This window comes from Melospiza georgiana, chromosome 30 (genome assembly GCF_028018845.1).
Source record: "Melospiza georgiana isolate bMelGeo1 chromosome 30, bMelGeo1.pri, whole genome shotgun sequence".
Taxonomy (NCBI): domain Eukaryota; kingdom Metazoa; phylum Chordata; class Aves; order Passeriformes; family Passerellidae; genus Melospiza; species Melospiza georgiana.
The window spans coordinates 242,699-260,313 of NC_080459.1; the positions used below are offsets into that span (position 1 = coordinate 242,699).

Here is a 17,615-nt window from a genome sequence, read left to right on the forward strand (position 1 = left end):
CCTCCCTCACTGTCAACCCCCTTGTCACTGTCACCTCCTCCCCATGTCACTGTCACCCCTTGTGTCATTGTCACCCCTCTGTCACTGTCACCTCCCCCCGTCATTGTCACCCCCCCTTGTCATTGTCACCCCCCTGTCATTGTCACCCCCCCCTGTCATTGTCACCCCCCCTTGTCACTGTCACCCCCCATGTCACTGTCACCCCTTGTGTCACTGACTGTCACCCCTTGTGTCACTGTCACCCCCCTGTCACTGTCACCCCCCTGTCATTGTCACCCCTCGTGTCACTGTCACCTCCCCCCATGCCATTGTCACCCCCTCCCTGTCACCCCTGTGTCACTGTCACCTCCCCCCGTGTCATTGTCACTCCCCTGTCACTGTCACCCCTTGTGTCACTGTCACCCCCTCCCTGTCACCCGTGTCACTGCCACCCCCTCTGACCCCCCCATGTCATTGTCACCCCCCCATGTCACCCGTGTCACTGTCACCCCCCCGTCACCCCTTGTCATTTGTCACCCCCTGTCCCCTGTCACCCCCTCTCTCCTGCCCTTTGTCACCCCATGCCCTTGTCCCTTGCGTCTCGTGTCCCCTCAGTGTCCCCACTGTCCCCATTCCCCCAATGTCCCCAGTGTCCCCTCAGTGTCCCCAATGATGTCCCCAGTGTCCCCTCAGTGTCCCCAATGATGTCCTCAGTGTCCCCAGTGTCCCCAGTGATGTCCCCACTGTCCCCAATGATGTCCCCAGTGTCCCCAGTGATGTCCCCACTGTCCCCAATGATGTCCCCAGTGTCCCCAGTGTCCCTCACCGAAGCTCTGGGCGCTCCGGCTCCATCCCTGCAGGTCCCACTGTCCCCAATGTCCCCAATGATGTCCCCAGTGTCCCCACTGTCCCCAGTGTCCCCAATGATGTCCCCAGTGTCCCCAGTGATGTCCCCAGTGTCACCATTCCCCCCAGTGTCCCTCACCGAAGCTCTGGGCGCTCCGGCTCCATCCCTGCAGGTCCCATTGGAATTTCAGCTCCCCCTGAGGCTCCAGGGGCTCCAGGGGCACCCCCAGGGCAGCGAGCAGCTGGGCCTGCACCTGGGGACACATTGGGGACATCAGGGGACATTGGGGACAATGGGGGGAATGGGGACAGTGGGGACATTGGGGGGACACTGGGGACATTGGGGACATTGATGACATTCGGGACACTGGGGACATTGGGGACACTGGGGACATTGGTGATATTGGGGACATTGGGGACATTGAGGGGAATGGGGACAGTGGGGACATTGGGGACATTGGCACTCCCAGGGCCCCCAACAGCTGCGCCTGCACCTGGGGACAGTGGGGACACATTGGGGACATCAGGGGACATTGGGGACATGGGGGACATTAGGGACCCATTGGGGACAGTGGGGACAGTGGGGACATGGGGACAGCAGAGCCCCCGGGTTCCCTGGGTCCATTTTGGGGTCCATTTTGGGGTATTCTGGGGTCCATTTTGGGGTCCATTTTGGGGTTCATTTTGGGGTCCATTTTGGGGTATTTTGGGGTACATTTTGGGGTCCATTTTGGGGTCCATTTTGGGGTATTTTGGGGTCCATTTTGGGGTCCATTTTGGGGTCCATTTTGAGGTCCCTTTTGGGGTCCATTTTGGGGTATTTTGGGGTCTCTCAGCACCTCCTGGAGAGCAGCAGGGCGGCGCTGTGGGGGGAAATGGGGAGAAAATGGGAAAAACGGGGAGAAATGGGGGAAAATGGGAAACAGGGAAAAATAGGGAGGAATTGGGAAAAATGGGGGGAAATGGGGGAAAATGCAGAAAAATGAGGAAAAAACAGGGAGAAAATGGGGAAAAACACGGGAAAACAGCAAAATGGGGAGGAATGGGGGAAAATGGGGGGAAATGGGGGAACTGGAGAAAATGGGGGGAAATGGGGAGAAATGGGGAAAATGGGGAGGAACGGAGAGAAATGGAGGAAAATGGGGGAAAATGAGGAAAAATCGGGAAACACAGGGAGAAAACGGGGAAAAACTGAGGAGAAATGGGGTGGAAATGGAGAGAAATGGGGGAAAAATGGAGGAAAATGCGGGGAAAAGGGGCAAAACGTGGAAAATGGGGAAAAATGGGGAGGAACAGGGAAAATGGGGAGGAATGGGGGATAATGGGGGAAAATGGGGAGGAATGGGGGGAAATGGGGAGGAATAGGGAAAATGGGGGGAAATGGGGGAAAATGGGGAGGAATGGGGGAAAATGGGGAGGAATAGGGGATAATGGGGAGAAGACAGGGAAAATGGGGGGAAATGGGGGGAAATGGGGGAAAATGGGGAGGAATAGGGGATAATGGGGAGAAGACAGGGAAAATGGGGAGGAATGGGGGAAAATGGGGAGGAATGGGGGATAATGGGGTTAATGGGGAAAACGGGGAGAAAATGGGGCTGGCTCCATTGTGAGAGCCAGCACAGAGTCACAACCAAAAAGGCCCCAAGTGTCCCCAAGTGCCACCGTGTCCCTGAGGTGGTGCCTGGCTGTATTTGGGGCGCATTTTGGGGTACAGTTTGGGGTTTCTGGGGTCTCACCAGCCTGCGGGACAGCAGCAGGGCGGTGCCGTGCCGCCCGTGCAGGGCGCGTCTCCCGAAGCGCAGCGCGTGCTCCGGGGGTTCCCTGGCTGGATTTGGGGTGCATTTTGGGGTACAATTTGGGTTTTTGGGGTCTCACCAGCCTGCGGGACAGCAGCAGGGCGGTGCCGTGCCGCCCGTGCAGGGCGCGTCTCCCGAAGCGCAGCGCGTGCTCCTGCAGCCGCCGCAGCCGGCCCAGCTCCCGGCGCTGCCGCTCCAGGCGCTGCCGCCGGCCCTCGGTCACGCGCTGCGGACACCAAAGGGACAACGATTCCATTAAAATTGTCATTAATTATCATTAATTATTTAGAATTACATATCATTTTATTTAAAATTATTTGTATTTAGTTATAGTTATTTATATTATATACAATGCTGCTCCAGGCGCTGCCGCCGGCCCTCGGTCACGCGCTGGGGACACCAAAAGGGACAAGCAGTTACTGAAAATTGTCACTTATTTATCGTTATTAATTAGTTATTTATCATTATTTAGTTATAATTATATATCATTTTTATTTATTGTTATTTATGGTTATTTATATTATATATAACGCTGCTCCAGGCGCTGCCGCCGGCCCTCGGTCACGCGCTGGGGACACCAAAAGGGACAAGCAGTTACTGAAAATTGTCACTTATTTGTCATTTTTAATTAGTTATTTACCATTATTTAGTTATAATTGTATATCATTTTTATTTATCGTTATTTATAGTTATTTATATTATATACAATGCTGCTCCAGGCGCTGCCGCCGGCCCTCGGTCACGCGCTGGGGGACACCAAAAGGGACAACGATTCCATTAAAATTGTCATTGTTTGGCATTATTCATTCATAATTATATATCTCCTTATTTATGATTATTTGTATTTATTTAGAGTTATTTATATTATATATAATGCTGCTCCAGGCGCTGCCGCCGGCCCTCGGTCACGCGCTGGGGACACCAAAGGGACAACGATTCCATTAAAATTGTCATTGTTTAGCATTATTGATTCATAATTATGTATCTCCTTATTTGTATTTAATTATTGTAATTATTAGATAAAAAATTATTTGTATTTGTTTAGAGTTATTTATATTATATATAACGCAGCTAAAGGCGCTGCCACTGGCCCTCGGTCACATGCTGGGGACACCAAAGGGACAACGATTCCATTAAAATTGTCATTAATTATCATTAATTATTTAGAATTACATATCATTTTATTTATAATTATTTGCATTTATTTATAGTTATTTATATCATATATAACACCGCTAAAGGCGCTGCCGCCGGCCCCCGGTCACGCGCTGGGGACACCAAAAGGGACAACGATTCCATTAAAATTGTCATTGTTTATCATTAATTATTTAGAATTACATATAATTTTATTTATAATCATTTGTATTTATTTATAGTTATTTATATTATATATAATGCAGCTAAAGGCGCTGCCGCCGGCCCTCGGTCACGCGCTGCGGACACCAAAAGGGACAAGCAGTTACTGAAAATTGTCACTTATTTATCACCATTAATTAGCTATTTATCATTATTTACTTATAATTATATATCATTTTTATTGATCATTATTTATAGTTATTTATATTATATATAATGCAGCTAAAGGCGCTGCCGCCGGCCCTCGGTCACGCGCTGAGGACACCCAGGGGACAACGATTCCATTAAAACTGTCATTATTTATCATAATTTATTTAGAATTACATATAATTTTATTTATAATTATTTGTATTTATTTAAAGTTATTTATATTACATATAATGCAGCTAAAGGCGCTGCCGCCGGCCCTCGGTCACGCGCTGGGGACACCAAAAGGGACAACGATTCCATTAAAATTGTCATTGTTTAGCATTATTCATTCATAACTATGTATCTCCTTATTTGCATTTAATTATTGTAATTATTAGAGAAATAATTATTTGTATTTGTTTAGAGTTATTTATATTATATATAACGCAGCTAAAGGCGCTGCCGCCGGCCCTCGGTCACGCGCTGGGGACACCAAAGGGACAAGCAGTTACTGAAAATTGTCACTTATTTATCATTATTAATCAGTCATTTATCATTATTTAGTTATAATTATATATCATTTTTATTGATCATTATTTATAGTTATTTATATTATATACAATGCCGCTCCAGGCACTGCCACCGGCCCTCGGTCACGCGCTGCGGACACCAAAGGGACAACGATTCCATTAAAATTGTCATTAATTATCATTAATTATTTAGAATTACATATCGTTTTATTTATAATTATTTGTATTTATTTAAAGTTATTTATATTATATATAATGCAGCTAAAGGCGCTGCCGCCGGCCCTCGGTCACGCGCTGGGGACACCAAAGGGACAAGCAGTTACTGAAAATTGTCACTTATTTATCATTATTAATTAGTTATTTATCATTATTTAGTTATAATTGTATATCATTTTTATTGATCGTTATTTATAGTTATTTATATTATATATAATGCAGCTAAAGGCGCTGCCGCCGGCCCTCGGTCACGCGCTGGGGACACCAAAATGGACAACGATTACATTAAAATTGTCATTGTTTGGCATTATTCATTCATAATTATGTGTCTCCTTATTTGTATTTAATTATTGTAATTATTATACAAATAATTTTTTGTATTTATTTAGAGTTATTTATATTATATATAACACCGCTAAAGGCGCTGCCGCCGGCCCTCGGTCACGCGCTGGGGACACCAAAAGGGACAAGCAGTTACTGAAAATTGTCATTATTTATCACCATTAATTAGCTATTTATCATTATTTACTTATAATTATATATCATTTTTATTGATCATTATTTATAGTTATTTATATTGTACATAACTCAGCTAAAGGCGCTGCCGCTGGCCCTCGGTCACACGCTGGGGACACCAAAGGGACAACGATTCCATTAAAATTGTCATTGTTTATCATTATTCATTCATAATTATGTATCTCCTTATTAATAATTATTTGTATTTATTTAGAGTTATTTATATTATATATAACACCGCTAAAGGCGCTGCCGCCGGCCCTCGGTCACGCGCTGGGGACACCAAAAGGGACAAGCAGTTACTGAAAATTGTCACTTATTTATCACCATTAATTAGCTATTTATCATTATTTACTTATAATTATATATCATTTTTATTGATCATTATTTATAGTTATTTATATTATATATAACGCAGCTAAAGGCGCTGCCGCCGGCCCTCGGTCACGCGCTGGGGACACCAAAAGGGACAACGATTCCATTAAAATTGTCATTGTTTATCATTAATTATTTAGAATTACATATCATTTTATTTATAATTATTTGTATTTATTTATAGTTATTTATATTACATATAACGCAGCTAAAGGTGCTGCCGCCGGCCCTCGGTCACGCGCTGGGGACACCAAAGGGACAAGCAGTTACTGAAAATTGTCACTTATTTATCATTATTAATTAGTTATTTACCATTATTTAGTTATAATTGTATATCATTTTTATTGATCATTATTTATAGTTATTTATATTATATACAATGCTGCTCCAGGCGCTGCCGCCGGCCCTCGGTCACGCGCTGGGGACACCAAAAGGGACAAGCAGTTACTGAAAATTGTCACTTATTTATCACCATTAATTAGCTATTTATCATTATTTACTTATAATTATATATCATTTTTATTGATCATTATTTATAGTTACTTATATTATATATAACGCAGCTAAAGGCGCTGCCGCCGGCCCTCGGTCACGCGCTGGGGACACCCAGGGGACAACGATTCCATTAAAATTGTCATTATTTATCATAATTTATTTAGAATTACATATAATTTTATTAATAATTATTTGTATTTATTTAGAGTTATTTATATTATATATAACACAGCTAAAGGCGCTGCCGCCAGCCCTCGGTCACACGCTGGGGACACCCAGGGGACATTTAGGGACACCTGGGGACACTGAGGGGACACTCAGGGGACACTTGGGGACACTCAGGGACATTCAGGGGACATTTAGGGACACTCACGGGACACTCAGAGACACTCGGGGACACTCAGGGGACATTTAGGGACACTCAGGGGACACTCAGGGGACACTCGGGGACACTCAGGGACACTCAGGGGACACTTGGGGACATTTAGGGACACTCAGGGACACTCAGGGGACACTTGGGGACACTCAGGGACACTCAGGGGACATTTAGGGACACTCACGGGACACTCAGAGACACTCGGGGACACTCAGGGGACATTTAGGGACACTCAGGGGACACTCGGGGACATTCAGGGGACACTCAGGGGACACTCAGGGGACATTTAGGGACACTCAGGGGACATTCAGGGACACTCAGGGGACATTTAGGGACACTCAGGGGACACTCAGGGACACTCAGGGACACTCAGAGACACTCGGGGACACTCAGAGACACTCAGGGGACACTCGGGGACACTCAGGGGACACTCAGGGACATTCAGGGACACTCAGGGGACACTTGGGGACACTCAGGGGACACTCAGAGGACATTTAGGGACACTCAGGGACACTCAGAGACACTCAGGGGACATTTAGGGACACTCAGGGGACACTCAGGGGACACTCGGGGACACTCGGGGACACTCAGGGACACTCAGGGACACTCAGGGGACACTTGGGGACACTCAGGGGACATTCAGGGACACTCAGGGACACTCAGGGGACACTTGGGGACACTCAGGGGACATTTAGGGACACTCACGGGACACTCAGGGACACTCAGGGGACATTTAGGGTCACTCGGGACACTCAGGGGACACTCGGGGACACTCAGGGACACTCAGGGGACACTTGGGGACACTCAGGGACACTCAGGGGACATTTAGGGACACTCAGGGGACACTCAGGGGACACTCAGGGGACACTCAGAGACACTCGGGAACACTCGGGGACACTCAGGAGACATTTAGGGACACTCAGGGACACTCAGGGGACGCTCAGGGACACTCAGGGGACACTTGGGGACACTCAGGGACACTCAGGGGACATTTAGGGACACTCAGGGGACACTCGGGGACACTCAGGGGACATTTAGGGACACTCAGGGGACACTTGGGGACACTCAGGGGACATTTAGGGACACTCGGGGACACTCAGAGACACTCGGGGACACTCAGGGGACATTTAGGGACACTCAGGGGACACTTGGGGACACTCAGGGGACATTTAGGGTCACTCGGGACACTCAGGGGACACTCGGGGACACTCAGGGACACTCAGGGGACATTTAGGGACACTCAGGGACACTCAGAGACACTCGGGGGACAGGGCAGGGGCTGACTGTGAGTTTTGAGGAGCACATTTTGGTCACAAAAATCAAATTTTTGGCAGTAATTAATTTGGATCTCCCCCTGATCTTCGATACCAGCAGTGTCCCCGTGGCACCGACACCGACTGTGACACTCGGGGACACTCAGGGGACAACGGGGACACCCAGGGCTGGTGGCACTCTCACCTGCACGTCCCCCATGAGGACCTTGGCGCGTTTGTTGAGCTCCCTCATGGCCTGGAGGACAGCGAGCTTCACCTGCACGGCCAGCTGCTGCTGCGTGTCCGAGAGGTGACGGCACCTGGGGACATGGGGATATTGGGGACACTGGGGACACTGGGGACATTGGGGACACTGGGGACATCGGGGACATTGGGGACACTGGAGACATTGGGGACACTGGGGACATTGGGGACACTGGGGACACTGGGGATACCGGGGACATTGGGGACATTGGGGACATGGAGTGTGCCCAGCTTCACCTGCACGGCCAGCTGCTGCTGCGTGTCCGAGAGGTGACGGCACCTGGGGACATGGGGACATTGGGGACACACTGGGGACACTGGGGACATCGGGGACACTGGGGACACACTGGGGACACACTGGGGACATTGGGGACACTGGGGACATTGGGGACACTGGGGACATCGGGGACACTGGGGACACACTGGGGACACTGGGGACATTGGGGACACCGGGGACACTGGGGACACACTGGGGACATTGTGGACATTGGGGAGATTGGGGACACTGGGGACACACTGGGGACACACTGGGGACACACTGGAGACATTGGGGACACTGGGGACATTGGGGACACAGGGGACACAGGGGACACTGGGGACACTGGGGACATTGGGGACATTGGGGACATTGGGGACATTGGGGACACTGGGGACATTGGGGACACTGGAGACATTGGGGACACTGGGGACATTGGGGACACACAGGGGACATTGGGGACACACAGGGGACATTGGGGACATTGGGGACATTGGGGACACTGGGGACACACGGGGACAATGGAGACACACGGGGACACACAGGGGACATTGGGGACACTGGAGACATTGGGGACACAGGGGATACTGGGGACACACAGGGGACACTGGGGACACGGGGGATACTGGGGACATTGGGGACACTGGGGACAGGACCTGGGGACATTGGGGACACTCAGGGGACAGGGAGGGGACAGGGAGGGACACACAGGGGACACTCAGGGACACTTGGGGACACTCAGGGGACACTTAGGGACATGGAGGGGACACCGGGGACATTTAGGGGACATTGGGACACTCAGGGGACACTTAGGGACATGGAGGGGACACTCAGGGGACACTGGGGACATTCAGGGACACCCAGAGAATAGGGTGACATGGAGGGGACACTGGAGACATTCATGGACACAAAGGGGACAATCAGGGGACAGGGAGGGATGCTCAGTGACACCTGGGGACACTCAGGGGACACTCTGGGGACAGGGAGGGGACACTTAGGGACACGCAAGGACACACAAGGACACTCAGGGGACAGTGACACACAGGTGACACTCAGGGGACAGTGACACACAGGGACACTCAGGGACACACAGGTGACACTCAGGGACACACAGGTGACACTCAGGTGACACTCAGGGGACATTTAGGGACACTCAGGACACTGACCAGGCGTGCAGGCGGGCGCTGCAGCGCTGCACCTCGCCGTGTTTGTCAGCGACACTCAGTGACACACAGTGACACACAGTGACACACAGTGACACACAAATGACACTGTGACACACAGGTGACACTCAGGTGACATTTGGGGACATTTGGGGACATTTGGGGACACTGACCAGGCGTGCAGGCGGGCGCTGCAGCGCTGCACCTCGCCGTGTTTGTCAGGGACACACAGTGACACACAGTGACACACAGTGACACACAGTGACACACAAATGACACAGTGACACACAGGTGACACTCAGGTGGCACTCAGGGGACACTCGGGGACATTTGGGGACATTTGGGGACACTGACCAGGCGTGCAGGCGGGCGCTGCAGCGCTGCACCTCGCCGTGTTTGTCAGGGACACTCAGTGACACACAGTGACACACAGTGACACACAGTGACACAGTGACACTCAGGTGACACTCAGGGGACATTTGGGGACATTTGGGGACACTGACCAGGCGTGCAGGCGGGCGCTGCAGCGCTGCACCTCGCCGTGTTTCTCCGCCAGGCGCTGCAGCAGCGCCGCCAGCACCGAGCGCTGCTGGAGAACGGCCTCGGCCACGGGCTGGGAGCTGGGGGGGAAATCGGGGGGAAATGGGGAAAAATGGGGGGAAAAATTGGGGGGAAACGGGGAAAAATCGAGGGGAAATGTGGGGAAAAATTGGGGGGAAACGGGGAAAAGTAAGGGGGAAATATGGGGAAAAATTGGGGGGAAACGGGAAAGTAAGGGGGAAATGTGGGGAAAAATTGGGGGGAAACGGCGGAAAACAGAGGAAAAGCAAGAGGAAAAGTATGGTGGGAAAATGGGGGGGAAACATGGGGAAAAATTGGGGGGAAATGTGGGGGAAAATTGGGGGGAAACGGGGAAAAATCGAGGGGAAATGTGGGGAAAAATTGGGGGGAAACGGGGAAAAGTAAGGGGGAAATGTGGGGAAAAATTGGGGGGAAACGGGGGAAAGTAAGGGGGAAATGTGGGGAAAAATTGGGGGGAAACGGGGAAGTAAGGGGGAAATGTGGGGAAAAATTGGGGGGAAACGGGAAAGTAAGGGGGAAATGTGGGGAAAAATTGGGGGGAAACGTGGGGAAAAATTGAGGGGAAATGTGGGGAAAAATTGGGGGGAAACGGGGAAAAATTGAGGGGAAATGTGGGGAAAAATTGGGGGGAAACGGGGAAAAGTAAGGGGGAAATATGGGGAAAAATTGGGGGGAAACGGCGGAAAACAGAGGAAAAGTAAGAGGAAAAGTATGGTGGGAAAATGGGGGGAAATGGGGAAAACATTGGGGAAAAAAGGGGGAAAATGGGGAAAACATGGGGGGAAATGGGGGGAAATGGGGAGAAATGTGGGGGAAATGTGGGGGAAATGGGAAAATTGGGGAGGAATGGGGGGTAAATGGGGGTAAATGGGGAAATTCGAAAAATGGGGGAAATATGGGGGGGGAATGGGGAAAATGGGGGAGAAATGGGGAAAATGGGAGAAATGGGGAAAAATTGGAAAATTGGGGGAAATGGGGGAAAATGGGGGAAAACAGAAGAAAAGTATGGGGAAAACATGGGGGAAATGGGGGAAATTGGGGAAAATGGGGGAGAAATGGGGAAAATGGGAGAAATGGGGAAAAATTGGAAAATTGGGGGAAATGGGGGAATATTGGAAAATTTGGGGAAATGGGGGGAAATGGGGGAAACGGAGGAAAAGTATGGGAAAAACATGGGGGAAATGGGGGGAAATTGGGGAAAATGGGGGAGAAATGGGAAAAATTGGGAAAAATTTGGGGAAAATGGGGGGGAAATGGGGAAAACATGGGGGAAATATAGGGGGAAAATATAGAGGGAAAATGGGGGGAAATGGGGGGAAACAGAAGAAAAGTATGGGGAAAATATGGGGGAAAATGGAGAAAAAGTGAGAAAAATATGGGGGAAATGGGGGAAAGCAGGGGAAAATGGGAAAAAATGGGGGAAAATGGGGAGAAATGAGGGGAAAGCAGGTGAAAATGGGGGGAAATGGGAAAAACATGGGGAAAATTGGGGAGAAATGGGGAAAAATGGGGAGAAACAGAGGAAAAGTATGGGGAGAATGTGGGGAAATAGGAAAAACATGGGAGGGAAAATGGGGAAAAAAGGGGGAGGAAATAGGGGAAATGGGGGGGAAGGAGGGAAAACAGGAAAAAATGGGGGGAAAATGGGGGAAAATTGGGGGAAATTGGGGGAAAACATTGGGAAAATTGGGAGAAATGGGGGGGAATGGGGAAAACATGCGGGGGAAATGGGGAGAATAGGGGGAAAAGGGGAAAATTGGGGGAAAATGGGGGGAAATTGGGGAAAATTGGGAAAAATATAGGGGAAAATATGGGGAAAATGGGGGAAATTGGGAGAAATGGGGGGAAATGGGGAAAACATGCGGGGGAAAAGGGGAGAATAGGGGGAAAATTGGGGGAAAATGGGGAAAATGGGAAAAATGGGGAAAATGGGGGAAATAGAAAAAAATGGGGCAAAAATGGAGGGAAATTGGAGAGAAAATGGGGGGAATGGGGGGAAATGGGGAAAAGAAAGCAAGAAATGGGGATAAATTGGGAAAGTGAGGGAAAACACAGGGAGGAAAGGGGGAAATGGGAAAATGGGGGGAATAAATTGGGGGAAATGGGGAAAATTGGGGTAAAATGTAGAAAACATGGGGGGAAAATGTGGAGAAATGCAGGAAAATGGGGCAAAATGGAGGGAAACGGGGGAAGTGGGGATGAAAAGGGAAAAATGAGAGAAAAATGGAGAAGAAAACGAGGAAAAAGGGAAGGGAAAAGGGAAAAAGGGGCAGAGGGGGAAAAGGGGAAAGGGACAGAAAGGGAGGAGAAAAAGGGGAGGAAAAGAGGGAGAAAATTAAAAAGGAAAAGAGGGGAAAAGGGAAAAAGGGAAGAAAAAAAGGGAGAAAAGAAAAAGGGGGAAACAAAAAGGGAGAAATGGTGGGGGAAAGGGAAAAGGGGAGAAATGAAAAATGGGAAAAGGAAAAATAGGAAAAAAGGAAAAGGAAAAAGGAGAAAGAGTAAAAAGGGAGGAAAGGTGGGAAAAGGAAAAAGGGGGGAAATTAAAAAGGGAAAAAAAGAAAAAGGGGAAAATTAAAAAAAGGAAAAGGAAAAATGGGAAAAATGGGGAAAAGGAAAATGGGAAAGGAAAAATAGGACAAAAGGGGAAAAGGAGGGTAAAAGGAAAAAAGGGAAAAGGAGGGGAAAATGAAAAAGGGAAAAAAGAAAAAGGGGAAAATGAAAAAATAGGAAGAAAAGGAAAAAGGGAAAAGGGAAAATGGGGGAAATTAAAAAGGGGAAAAAAGAAAAAGGGGAAAAGGAAAAAAAGGAAAAGGGGGAAAAGGGAAAATGGGGGGAAAATAAAAAGGGGGGAAAAGGGAAAATTAGGAAAATAAAAAAGGGGAAAAGGAAAAATGGGAAAATAAAAAGGGAGAAAAGGTGAGGAAAAGAAAAAAGGGAAAATAAAAAGGGGAAAAGGAAAAAAAGGAAAAAAGGAAAATGGAAAAAGGAAAAAAGGGGGGAAAGGAAAAATAGGAAAATAAAAAAGGGAGAAAAGGTGGAGAAAGGAAAAAGGGGAAAAGGGAAAAAGGGAAAGGAAAAAAGGAAAAGAAAAAAGGGGAAAAGGGAAAACGAGGGGAAATTAAAAAGGGGGAAAAGGGGAAAAGGAGAGGAAAAGGAAAATGGGGGAAAGGAAAAAGGGGAAAAGGAACAATAGGAAAAAAGGAAAAGGAAAAAGGGGAAATGAGAAAATGGGAAAATAAAAAGGGAGAAAAGGAAAAAAAGGGAAAAGGAAAAAATGGGGAAATAAAAGGGAGAAAAGGTGGGGAAAAGAAAAAGGGGAAAAGGAAAAAGGGAAAAAGGAAAAATGAGGAAAAAGAAAAAGGGGAGAAGGAAAAAGGGGGAAATGAAAAATAGAAAAAAAAAGGAAAAGGAAAAGGGGGGGAAAGGAAAAATAGGAAGAAAAGGAAAAAGGGGGCAAAGGGAAAATTGGAGAAAATTAAATAGGGAGAAAAGGAAAAAGGAGAAATGGAAAAAAAGGAAAAGGGGGAAAAGGGAAAATGGGGGAAAATTAAAAAGGGGGAAAAGGATAAAGGGGAAAAGGAAAAACGAGGAAAAAGAAAAACGGGGAAAGGAGGGGAAAATGAAAAAGGGGAAAAGAAGAAAAAGAAAAGGAAGAACAGGAAAAAAGGAAAAGGAAAAATAGGGAAAAAAAAAGAAAATAAAAAAGGGGGAAAGGGAAAATGGGAAAAGAAAAAATGGGAAAATTAAAAAGGGGAAAAGGAAAAATGAGGAAAAGGAAAAATGGGAAAATTAAAAATGGGAAAATTAAAAATGGGACAAGGAAAAATGAGGAAAATTAAAAAGGGGAAAAGGGAGCAGAAAAAGGGAGGAAAAAGGGGGAGAGAAAAGCAAAATGAAGTTGATTAGCTCATTACCCATTAATGGACAAATTAATCCTCATTAGGCCTCAATTATCTAATTAGCTCCATGGATTAAGAGGTTTAGTTAATGAGATGCCCCAGGTAACAGATTCTGTCATTTAATCCTTAATTACATTAATTACATTAATTACATTAGTTACATTAGATCTTACCCAACAAAAGCGCTTCTTAATTGATCATTAATGCCATTAATGATTAAGTAATTAGCCAATTAATAAAGTGATCAAGCTAATTAAAGATGTGCTCAGCTAAGCAATCAAAGCAATTGATTCCCCCAAGTTCGGCCAATTAAAAACAGCAAAACCATAAACAGAAATCAATTAAAATTGATTAAAAATTAATTAATTTAAACAATCAGTAATTAAACCAGTCATAGAACCAGTAATAAACTCAATAATAAAACCAGCGATGAAATTACTAATTAATTAACAGCAGTAATTAACCTGCAGGCCAACTCCAGGTGTTTCCCAGTAATTAATCAGCCTCATTCATTAAGTAATTACAGTAATTAGCAGTAATTAACATTACTCAGGGGTGCTGTGGGTGCTCCCTCTGGTGGCACTCCCAATTACAGCAATTACAGTAATTAATTAATTAGCAGTAATTAACGTTAATTACACTCACAGGTGCTGTCCGTGTTCCCTCCAGTGGCAATCCCAGTTACAACAATGACAGTAATTAATTAATTAGCGGTAATTACAACTAATGTTACTCACAGGTGCTGTTGGTGTTCCCTGCAGTGGCACTCCCGGTTACAGTAATTAATTAATTAGCAGTAATTAACATTAATTAGACTCACGGGTGCTGTATGTGCTCCCTGTGGTGGCACTCCCGGTTACCATAAATACAATAATTAATTAATTAACAGTAATTAACATTATTCACAGGTGCTGGCGGTACTCCCTGCGGTGGCACTCCCAATTACAGTAATGACAGTAATTCAGTAATGACAGTAATTAACACTCAGTGGCAGCAGCAACGACACTAACTAATTAATTAATTAGCACTAATTAAGGTTAATTAGACTCACGGGTGGTGGTGGTGCTCCCTCCTGTGGCACTCTGGGTTACAGCAATGACAGTACCCAGCACTAATTAACGCTAATTAACACCAATTAACACTCACAGGTGGTGGCAGTGCTCCCTCCTGTGGCACTCCGGGTTACAGCAATGACAGTAATCAGCACTAATTAACGCTAATTAACACCAATTAACACTCACGGGTGGTGGCGGTGCTCCCTCCTGTGGCACTCCGGCTTACAACAATGATAGCAATGACAGTACCCAGCACTAATTAACAGTAATTAACAGTAATTAACACCAATGAACACTCACGGGTGGTGGCGGTGCTCCCTCCTGTGGCACTCCGTGTTACAGCAATAACAGCAATGACAGTAATCAGCACTAATTAACGTAATTAACACCAATGAACACTCACGGGTGGTGGCGGTGCTCCCTCCTGTGGCACTCTGGGTTACAGCAATGACAGTAACCAGCACTAATTAACACTAATTAACAGTAATTAACACCAATTAACACTCACGGGTGGTGGCGGTGCTCGCTCCTGTGGCACTCCGGGTTACAGCAATGACAGCAATGACAGCAATCAGCACTAATTAACAGTAATTAACAGTAATTAACAGTAATTAACAGTAATTAACACCAATTAACACTCACGGGTGGTGGCGGTGCTCCGTCCTGTGGCACTCCGGGTTACAGCAATGACAGCAATGACAGTAACCAACACTAATTAACAGTAATTAACAGTAATTAACACCAATTAACACTCACGGGTGGTGGCGGTGCTCGCTCCTGTGGCACTCCGGGTTACAGCAATGACAGTAACTAACACTCACCTGTGCGGTCAGTGCCAGCAGCAAAGACAGCAATGACAGCAATCAGCACTAATTAACGCTAATTAACAGTAATTAACACCAATGAACACTCACGGGTGGTGGCGGTGCTCGCTCCTGTGGCACTCCCCACAGGTCAGGCTCTCGCAGGAGCTGCAGAACAGCGACAGCGGCTCCCGGGGGTGCGAGCGGCACCAGGACGGCAACGGGGCCGGAGCAGCGCCGTCAGCGCGGTCAGTGCGGTCAGCGGGGTCAGTGGGATCATTGGGATCATTGGGATCATTGGGATCCTTGTGATCAATGGGATCATTGGGATCAATGGGATCCTTGGGATCAGCGGGATCAGTGGGATCAGCGGGAACGGATGGAGAGCCTGGGGAGAGAGGGAATGGGAGAATTGGTATGGGAGAAACTGGAACAGGAATGGGTAAATTGTACTGGAAGCAAAAATGGCAACAGAAACAGGAATGGGGGAATGGGGAAAACTGGGAATAGGATCAAGGGAATTCCCCCATTCCCATTCCCCCATTCCCATTCTCATTCCCCCATTCCACCATTCCCATTCCCCCATTCCCATTCCCCCATTCTCATTCCCATTCCCCCATTCCCTCATTCCCATTCCCCCATTCCCATTCCCCCATTCCCATTCCCCCATTCCCATTCCCCCATTCCACCATTCCCATTCCCATTCCCCCATTCTCATTCCCCCATTCTCATTCCCCCATTCTCATTCCCATTCCCCCATTCCCTCATTCCCATTCCCCCATTCCCATTCCCCCATTACCCATTCCCCATTCCCCCATTCCTCCATTCCCATTCCCATTCCCATTCCCCCATTCCTCCATTCCCATTCCCATTCCCCATTCCCATTCCTCCATTCCCATTCCCCCATTCCTCCATTCCCATTCCCATATTCCCATTCCCATTCCCCCATTCCCATTCCCATATTCCCATTCCCCCATTCCCATTCTCATATTCCCATTCCCATATTCCCATTCCCATTCCCCCATTCCCATTCCCCCATTCCCATTCCCCATTCCCACTCCCCCATTCCCATTCCTCCATTCCCTCATTCCCATTCTCCCATTCCCATTCCCCCATTCCAATTCCCATATTCCCAATCCCATTCCTCTGTTCCCATGTTCCTGTTCCCATTCCCATTCCCAATTTCCCCCATTCCCATTCCCCCATCTCCATTCCCATTTTCCCATCTCCATTCCCATTCCCTTGTTCCCATGTTCCCATTCCAAATACCATTTCCCTGTTCCCATTCCCATTCTCCCATTACCCCATTCCCATTTCCCATTTCCCTATTCCCCATTTCCCCATTGCCACGTTCCTGTTCCCAGTTTCCCCCATTCCCCCATTCCATGTTCCCAGTTCCCCTCATTTCCTTTCCCAGTTTCCCCATTCCAATTCCCATTTTCCCAATCCCATTGCCTTTGTTCCCATGTTCCCATTCCCATTCTCCCACTCTCCCATTCCCATTTCCATCCCCCATTCTGAGTTTTCCCCATTCCCCCATTCCCAATTTTCCAGTTTCCCCCATTCCCATTCCCCCATTCCCATTTTCCCATTCCAGTACCCATTTTCCTAATCCCATTCCCATATTCCCATTCCCCCATTTCCAATTTCCGAGTTTTCCCCATTCCAATTGGGAATGGGAATGGGGAATGGGGGAATGGGAATGGGGGAATGAGAATGGGGGAAT

General features: G+C 47.6%; 1 protein-coding gene across 1 annotated transcript in view; it reads right to left on the bottom strand.

Annotated features, from left to right (window-relative positions):
• TRIM28 (tripartite motif containing 28) overlaps positions 1-17,615 on the bottom strand; it is a 44,295-nt gene that overhangs the window by 20,548 nt on the left and 6,132 nt on the right. Inside the window, exons 5-10 of the mRNA XM_058042239.1 lie at positions 16,001-16,277; positions 10,054-10,170; positions 8,073-8,187; positions 2,701-2,847; positions 2,562-2,633; positions 965-1,079 (exon numbers count right to left, since the gene is read on the bottom strand). Coding sequence (XP_057898222.1) covers positions 965-1,079; positions 2,562-2,633; positions 2,701-2,847; positions 8,073-8,187; positions 10,054-10,170; positions 16,001-16,277 — 843 coding nt within the window. The remainder of the gene's footprint in view (positions 1-964; positions 1,080-2,561; positions 2,634-2,700; positions 2,848-8,072; positions 8,188-10,053; positions 10,171-16,000; positions 16,278-17,615) is intronic.